Genomic DNA, 8706 nt, shown 5'->3' with positions numbered 1-8706 from the left:
CAGAGGAAACGTTCTCCGCAAATGATCATTATGGCTAATTGCATGTTTTCCCTGACACACTCATTTGCCAGTAAGGGCAGTTCTGGTGACTTTTGTGGATGGCATCAGAGTTTTCAACAAGCTGTGCTTTTTGTGGTGAACAAAAGATGAGTGGGTATGGACCAGCCCTGCCTGTTTCCTTCTCCACCCTACCTCATTTGAGACTTCCACCAAAGCGCTTACCAAAAAAAAAAAAACCAACTTGCAGAGGAAAAAGGTCCACAAAGGAGCCTCCCTACTTCTAGAGCAGGAGAGCAGTTTTACAAGTACCTGCCAACAAACAGCAAGCAGGACACTTGCTGGGGGAGAGGTGGCAGTGGGAAAGACTTCTTGCTACAAACTCAAAGACAAACTACTCATGAATACACTTTCCATCTCCTGCAGGATTTAGATGTGAGCTCCTTGCACAAAACTGAGCTGGAGGTAAAACTCAACGGGCTCCAAGAGCTGATGGATTTGAAGAAAACCATCTACAAGCAGGTAAAATTGCAATCAGGAGAGTGGCCCTGGCATACATGCAAGCTACTGTGCAAAAAAATGGCATTTTTGTGGACAGTCCCACTACAGGGAGGGCATTGTTCCAGATTTACACCAAAATGAGAGCTTGTCCAGGGGAGTTGCATGGTGTTGCAGACAGCTCTCTGATGGCTTAAGGCAGGGTCTCATGAGCCTCATAAACCCCTTTCTTTAACTAAACTAGCCGCATTTTAAATTTGATCAGGATGTTCCTTCTGCCCCACAGCTACTGCAGGGAGGCTGCTCCAGCAGGTCTCCCCTCTAACAGTCAGGAACCCGCATCTAACTCTCGAGCTGGCTGGTTTCGGGCTCAGCTCCTAACCCCCACTGATAGTGTTTGCCTTGAGACCAAATGCCCCAGGTCATGAGCGAGCTGAATGTTATTCTATTCAGATTCAAAGGGCTCGCAACAAAACAGGACAAGCCCTGGTGAACCTGGGTGAGGTGCTGGATGCTCTTTAACACAATCCAACATACTCCATTTCTACTTAAATGAGAAGTGCACAGTCAGATATGATTTCACCGAGGGGGGAAGGATACTGAGTCTGCAGCCCTTCAGACAAACCCAAAGGCTGCAGCATGCCTGTATCTACTCAAACAGGGTGAAGCGATTACAGCTGCTTACTCAGAGCCTGTAAAATGTTACCAAGCAGGCTTGGCAGTGTTTTGGGAATACTAATGATTTGTCTAAATTCTACCAATACAAACAATTAAAATGCTTGACAGAGGAATGTTAACATTCTTTGTGGGGAAACTGAGGCACAGAGAGGCAGAAGGACCTGCATAATATCAGAACTGCATTATAACACATACCCTGCCTGCAACTAACCATGACGCCTTACTTTCTCTAAAATAATAAGATTATTCCTGGTGCAAGGCAATTCACAGGGGTAGTTGGAAATCAGATCATGCTGCGAAGAACTTCTTGAGCAGATTTCCTCCAAGTTCCACACTGCTGTCCCGGCAGAAGGCTGCATTTTTTTTTTTTTACCCATGCTTCACGCAAAGAAATTACCCTCCATCTCTCTCTCTGCCCTCTCCTCTCAACAGCTTGTTTTCAGGTTAGTCATTTTCTCGCCTGTACCTGTTGATTTGACTGACATCAACGTATAGGCACACGTACCCAGTGGAAGGGCAAATGAGGAAAACTTTTCTTGACAGCTTTGCTCACAGCATGTTGGTATGAATCAGAAGAAAATCCCAGCCTCAATCCTCATTAATAAACCACCAGGTTGTTCTCCCCCTGCCCCCAGCAGAGGATGCTCAAGTATTTGCAATAAACATGCATTTTCTCATATAGCTATTAACCTGCTCAAAGATTAACAAAGAAGCTCAAGGATTAAACACCAGTGGGAAAAAAATACATCGATAATCCTGCTCTTTGGAAGAGTGGTGGGGTATTTTTCTGTTATTCATGAATCGCCATGTCAGGGTGCCCTTTGTTTCCCTAGTCAGGGGAAGGCAAGGCAAACAAGGTATACAAATACTTTAGAGAAGAGATTAGAGCCCTCAGCACAAAGGAAAAGAACAAAAACGTCAAGATGAAAGGTAAGAGATGGGGAGAGATGTATGCTGCTCTCTTTTAACACTGGTGTAAATCAGAAGCAACTGCAGAGATACTGATAAGAGTGACACCCCTGCAGGAACAGTCTGAGGCTGGGGAGCAGCTGCCAAGTGAATGTGTACACCATCTGCTCAACATCAAGTCATGTCTTGCCTGGATACAAACCACCCAGGAGTGCAGTTTACAGGCATGGATTAAGGGTCCTTTTTAGGTTCACTGAGGGGAGTCTGCATTCATCATTGTTTGGCTCCTTTTTCTAAAGCTGTGACCGAGTCAGCTATCAAGAGCAAATATCCCAGCCAGTGATACCACAGCTTGTGTGTGCATGTTCCTACTTCCCGCACGCTGGCTCGAGTTTCCCCAGCATATGAGAGCAGCTCTGGGGAGTAGAACAGGTCTGCTAGTGATGGATGTGTTCAGAGAAGGGTCCTGTTTCTCCCTTCTCTAACTAGACACAAAGCAGACTATAATAATACAAGTGGCAGCCACAGCCTCTCTAGATACTGAAGCAGAGCTCGGCAAAGGCATCTTTCTAGCACCACCACCCTGCAGAATGATTCACGCTGCCCTAGACATATATGCCCACCATCTGAATATTGATAGATATTGAAGCATGATCATCAGTTCAATTAACCTGCTCTTAATGCAGTACAAATGCACTATTTTGTCAGACTCTTAACAGATTGTATCCAAAGGTCCCACACCAGCACCCTAGCCTGAGTCTGGATTTTAGGGAGAAAATACCACCAGCTTCCAAACTTCAGAGACTGAAAACCTAGGAAATCTCACCATCTCCACACTGCATATGGAAGATGCTTTGCCTAGCTAAGCACAGCAGATCTGCCTGAGTTCAGCTCTCTCCTGGCTTGTAGCTTTGTTGATTACTTGGTGCCTCAGTCCTATTCTCTCTTTGCTATTCAGGAACTTGAGGAGCTGCTGACAGAAATTAAGGACATTTCTGTTGTACTGGGAATTGACAATGCATGCAAACTTGATCTGAGCAGAATTGTGGAAGAAGTGAGGGCCCAGTATGAAGCCCTGGCTCTTCGGAGCTGGGAGGAGGCTGAAGCACTTACCAGGAGAAAGGTATTTGTCTCCTTATCTGATTGATACTGGGGAGAGGCAGGGAAAGAAGAGAGAGAGAGAGAGAGATCAGCCTAGAAACTACAGGAATCAGCAGGATGTGGAGGAACAGACTACACCTGGGAATGGAGGGAGGGACAGGGTGCTAACCCAGATCAACTCCTCCTAACTCAGGTGTGTAAATTAGTAGTTTCATTGCTCTAGGCTCTCCATATTGTCAGTGGAGAAAGGCAAGGACATCTCCCAGTGGCAGCCTGTCTCACCTAAGATGCAAATGACCTTCCACTGGTGCCTCCTCCAAACAGAGCAAGAATGTGATTAATCCCAAGAGACAGTGTTCTCTATACCTGGCACAGCTACAGCCAGAAGAGGATATGAGAATGAGCCCTAAATCCTTCCACACACCTGCTGTTTTTCCCCAGTCAGGTGTTTCTCCTCAAGGGCAGCAGCAATCCTCGCAGATTCCTTTGCTACAGCAGAGGTGGTGTGCAGATAACTCACTCTTCCATCTCTCCTGCAGCTGAATGAAGGAAGCACCCAGTCAGGCACCTACGGGGGTCACCTCCTTGACAGCCGACGGGAGATCGCAGACCTGAACATACAGATCCAGAAGCTGAGGTCCTGCATCGTGTCCCAAAAGAGCCAGGTGTGTCCTGGGGTGGGTGACAAAACTCTGACGTACAGGTCTGAAACTACAACACACCTAACGCCTCCACCACCCTTCTCCCTTTGCAACACCAGTGCCTGTACTTAGAGGAGCATATCAAAGAAGCAGGAGAGCATGGCGAGGTGGCCCTCAAGGATGCCAAAGCCAAACTGGTCAAGCTAGAAGAAGCCCTACAGAAGTGCAAGGAGGATATGGCTCATCTGGTGAAAGAGTATCAGGAACTGATGAACATCAAGCTGGCACTGGATGTGGAGATCCTCACTTACAGGAAGCTGATGGAAGGGGAGGAGAGCAGGTAAGCTGGGCTTCCTTGTGCCTGAAAACAGGAAGGGATGCACCCACCTAGGGAGAAAGCAGACATCCCAAGCTTTGAGTCTGGTACTGAAGCTTTGATCAAAGAAAAAACAAATCCCAGCAGTCCCCATACAGTTCAGCTCTGTTTCTTGCTCTAGAGTTTTCCTTAGACTCCCCAGATAGGAGGGTTCCAGCACTTCTCTAGATGGTGCTTTGCCCAGATGCCGTTGAGTTAGCTTTCATGATCCAACCACACACTTGGCTCTACCCATGTAGCCCAGCTCACATGGGCCAAACTCCAGTCCTCTATACCTCTCTGGTACTGCAGAGGTTAATGTGTCCTCACACTCTGTCCTTGTGTTCACAGCATGGAACAACCAATACCCACAGTCATCAGCACTGTCCACTCCAGACCAAAGCACCGTAAGTGGTTTTATTCATACAACTTGGTAAAGCAGAGTGTGAATGAAGCGTTTCTAACCTCTCCCCTCTCATTCCCCCCCACCCTGGCAGTTTCTGCCAGCACCTTGAGAAACTCCAAGCTGTTTGCAAGAGGAACAGGCAGCACCAATGGCGAGATGAAGCCAAATGGAGGCAGCACAAAGATACTGCCCTCTAGAAGCAACAGTGAGAACTCAGCAACACCTGAAGCAGATGCCTTCATCAGCTGTGCCCAGCCAAAGCTCAGTTCCCTGCCCACTGAAGAATGCTCCTAGGAGAAACAGAGCCCCACAGCATAAACACAAGACCCATTGGCATCTGTAGCCAAATGAGGCCAAAGCACTTTCTCCTGAACTCAAGCCAATGTCCAAGGGACAAAGGATAAGAATCCACTCCAGGCTGTCTTTAAGTTTGTCCCAGTTAACATCTCTGTTACCAGTTACAAGCAGAAACCAACCCAGGATTTTAGAGACTCTCCCATTCAGATACCCACACCAACACCTTCCTCTCTAGGTCTGTTTCCCCAGAGGATTTGCATTCACAACCTTTGAGATCTACCTGTAAGAAACTTGGCAGGAGGGGAAAGTATTATTACACAAGCTTTTAACACAGCAGCCAGAAGCCATCAACCCAGCCATTTTACCAGTATTATAAAATCATTCTCTCTGCTCTGTCCCTGCTCCGTGCCTGTCTGTGAGAGGTGTTCACTGATGCTGCCTTCCTCTGAAAGCCACATTGAGCTTTCCAAACTGAGCTGATGGGGAGATGCAGGTAAACAACCTGAGACAGGTGGATTTGCATATCTGGTGATGAACATGCTGGCTGTACTGGGGGATCCTTAGCCACTTCGGAGTATTTAACTGATTTTACTGCCTTTTGGGTGGCCCCTCATTCCTTCCCATGCCACCAAAGCTAAAAACTCCTCAAAACTTTGATTTTCATAAGCCATCTCTAAGAGAGCATCTCTGCCTGTCTTGCCTAAAGGCACTCCAGACTCCACACACAGTGGTGCTAGGTCCTAGAAATGGGATATGGGTTCCCATTTAAGTACAATGAGCAGGACTTGTCTTTGTATTTATTGAAATTACATAGCAGCTTTTACCTTACGTGGCTGACAGGAGCCAATGCACACCAGTCATGCCACACCAAAGCTACTAGAGCCAACTCTGTAGATGCCATGTCCCTCCTATGAGCAAGGTGGGGGAGATGTTCTGGCCTCACAGACATTTCTGTGGCCCTCTTGCACAAACTAACATAGATAGGGCCAGGCTCTGGCCTCAGCCACTGCCATGCAGCCCCACTTGAGTTCCCAGATTTTGAGTTCACGGGAGGAGTTGTTAATAGTCTCTTGGCATATTTCTGTTGAGTGCATCGCAGTATTTCCACATTTCTGTAGGACAGACAACTACCGTAACATCTATGTAACCAGAACACCGGCTCTCCAGGGTTAAGGCTGTTATAATAAAGTATTGAGTGTCACACAGAATGCCTTGCATTGTTGGTTTTCTCTGAACTTCTTAGCACAGCCCACCTGAAACAGCAATTCCTTCCCCAGTTGCCAGCAGGTCTCAGCTGAAGGCTCTGGCTAAACTCTGGCAGCCAAATGAAGCTGAAATTGCTTCCCAGGTAATTTGTTTGGTCCACATCCCCAGGAAAAAGTACACAGGGCTGGAGAAGCAGGCGCAGAGCCAGCAGCCAAGGCTTTGGGGAGCTCATCGCTGTTCTGCCACCAGGCTCCCACATGGCTTTCAATCACAGAGCAGCTCAAGCATGTTTCAGGAGGTGAAGGGTTATTGCACAGGCCACCACACTCTCACCACTGTACTCATCTACACAAAGCTTCCCCTTGCTAAACTCCCCCTGCGCCTCTGCAAAGGGGAACTTCTGTGCAGCTGGGACCCAAATCCGTCCTGGGGAACCACACTTCCATGCAGCCCCTCATTTCAGAAGTGCCCTTCCAGAGCACAGGGGTTTTCTTGGAGCTCCTTGCTCAAAAACACCCTCCTCTAAGGGACTTACCTGGGAGATCCAAAATGGGCAAGGCCCCCAGAGGTGCTAGAGGACCTGAGATGGCAAGCATCTCTGCTCTGCTGTTTGCTGCCCACCTGAGAGAAACACTGCACTTTCAGAGTCAGCTCAAAGGGTACAGGGGCAGAGGAGGGGAGGACAGTCCAGGCCCCACCTGTTAAATCTAGTTTCTCAAACTGGCAGGGATGGGAAAGGGGGGAGCTATGAGTGAGCTCCCAGTCGTACAAGCCGTTCCCAGCTCAGAAGGAGATGGCACTTTAGTGCAGAGCTTCCCCTGGAGGCAGGACCCAGAAGAGCCCTTTGATGAAAAGTCCTTCCAGCTGGAGGAACAATGCTGGGTTTGTGCAAGGCTGCACGGCACCAAAGGTGCACGAGGCCCAGAAGATGAATGACTGCTCTGAACAGCCTGGTGTCCTTGTAAGGCAGGGCGGGGCTGAGGCTCTGTGAGCAAGGGGAAAGAGAAACACAGAGCTAGTGTTGCCCAGAATGAAACCTGAATGGAAAGGGAGGGCTTGGGAGCCCTGAACATTTCAACCTGGGGGAACTGGAGAAGAGGGTGGTCAGAGATGTGGGCTTGTGGCCAGGCTGGAAAGGGCAGGGGATCAAGAGCAGCCCAGTCCTGCAAGAAGAAAGTTTCTAGCTGTTTTCCCTCCCTGCCATATGGGTTTTTCAGGTTTATTTGTTTGGTTTTGTTTTTTTTTTTCCTGCTTCTGAGCCTTCACCACCCAGGGGACTGGGAGAGAGCCCTGAGGCCAGAGCAGGGGACTAGGAAGCTGGACTCCTGGGTTCAGTTCATTGTTCTAGGACCCAGGAGAGAAGGACCCAGCTCGCTATTTTCACTGTCTCAGTCACTTCACTGCTCTGTGCCTCAGTTTCCCCACTGACAATTAGAAAGTGTATATCAAGCCACATCACACCATGATGATTTTATGATCAGAACGATTTTATGCAGCAGAATAATTCCTGCACTCCATTGATGGAAGCTGAGCTACGCCTGAGATAGTCACATTACTTTGGGACACCTGTATCTGCCTGTGCACCTGTCCTTCCACCTCCACCATGCTACCCCTTAAGCACTGACTTCATCTGAAGGACCAGCCCCTTCCTCAGGCCTAATTTCTGTAGCTATTCTTACACCAGAGACACCGCCAGCCCTAAATGCAGCTGTTAAATTCACTGGGCAAGTTCTGCATCTTTTTTCTTTGTCCAGTGAAGGGCATCAAACCCCTTGCCCCCTTGAGAAATACCAGGCAGCGCCATCAACTCAGGATCTCAGAATCCCCTTTGGGGTTCTGGGGTACAGTCCTACAAGGGCAAGGATGCTGAGCCAGCACAGTAATCAACACAGCAGCCAACAGATTTAGCTGCTGCTAAGGGGGATCAGTGGAATAAAGGCAAGCTCATCCGCATTATCTGGTGAGCTACATCTGTGCAATTCAAAGCACAGCCATCTCCAGGTAAAACCCTATCGGTTTCAACTGCAAGAGGCTTCCCAAAGATGATCTCAAACCCTGTCTGGAGCCAAAGATCAGAGCATCTGCCCAATCGTGGGGAAAGGAGACATCAGATGTCCAGGACATGGCCCAGTTGTGAGACAAAGCCCAGGGGCAAAACCCAGGGACAGATAAATACATGTGCTGAAAGCAGGGGGCAGAGCTGACTTTGGTGGGGCAGACTCTGGCAGGGAAGATCACCAGGGAAATATTCACGTCTGCACAACAGCAACTGGGCTGGAGTCCAGAAGACAAGCCAGAGCAGACAGAGAGAAGCGGCTGGGCTCCTCTGCTGTATTCCAAGCAGGGAGAGTCTGAGCCCCAGACCACATCTAAGGGCACCGCATACCTGGGCCGCTGCCTCCCCAGGGTGGGGAGCACCCAAGCGTGAGCTCCAGGCTCCCTCTCCTGGGCAGGTGACACCATTGCAAACACCTCCAAAGAGGAAGCTCAGAGGCCTCCACAAGCCCTGGATCCCATAAGCTGCCACATCCCAAACAACCCCCTCCTTCCTTCCAGCAAGCCCAGCCTTCCAGGAGAATGGGAAGACAGCTCCCAAGCACTGAGAAAGAGGACACCAA

General features: G+C 48.9%; 1 protein-coding gene across 1 annotated transcript in view; it reads left to right on the top strand.

Annotated features, from left to right (window-relative positions):
* KRT80 (keratin 80) overlaps nt 1-4879 on the top strand; it is a 14958-nt gene extending 10079 nt beyond the window's left edge. The window contains exons 4-9 of the mRNA XM_009332241.1: nt 424-519; nt 3041-3205; nt 3723-3848; nt 3944-4164; nt 4531-4586; nt 4677-4879. Coding sequence (XP_009330516.1) covers nt 424-519; nt 3041-3205; nt 3723-3848; nt 3944-4164; nt 4531-4586; nt 4677-4879 — 867 coding nt within the window. The remainder of the gene's footprint in view (nt 1-423; nt 520-3040; nt 3206-3722; nt 3849-3943; nt 4165-4530; nt 4587-4676) is intronic.
* Nucleotides 4880-8706: the final 3827 nt, after the last annotated feature.

This window comes from Pygoscelis adeliae, unplaced genomic scaffold, assembly GCF_000699105.1.
Source record: "Pygoscelis adeliae isolate BGI_AS28 unplaced genomic scaffold, ASM69910v1 Scaffold109, whole genome shotgun sequence".
Taxonomy (NCBI): domain Eukaryota; kingdom Metazoa; phylum Chordata; class Aves; order Sphenisciformes; family Spheniscidae; genus Pygoscelis; species Pygoscelis adeliae.
The sequence above is the reverse complement of the archived record's forward strand: the minus strand, read 5'-3'. Positions and strand labels throughout refer to the sequence as shown.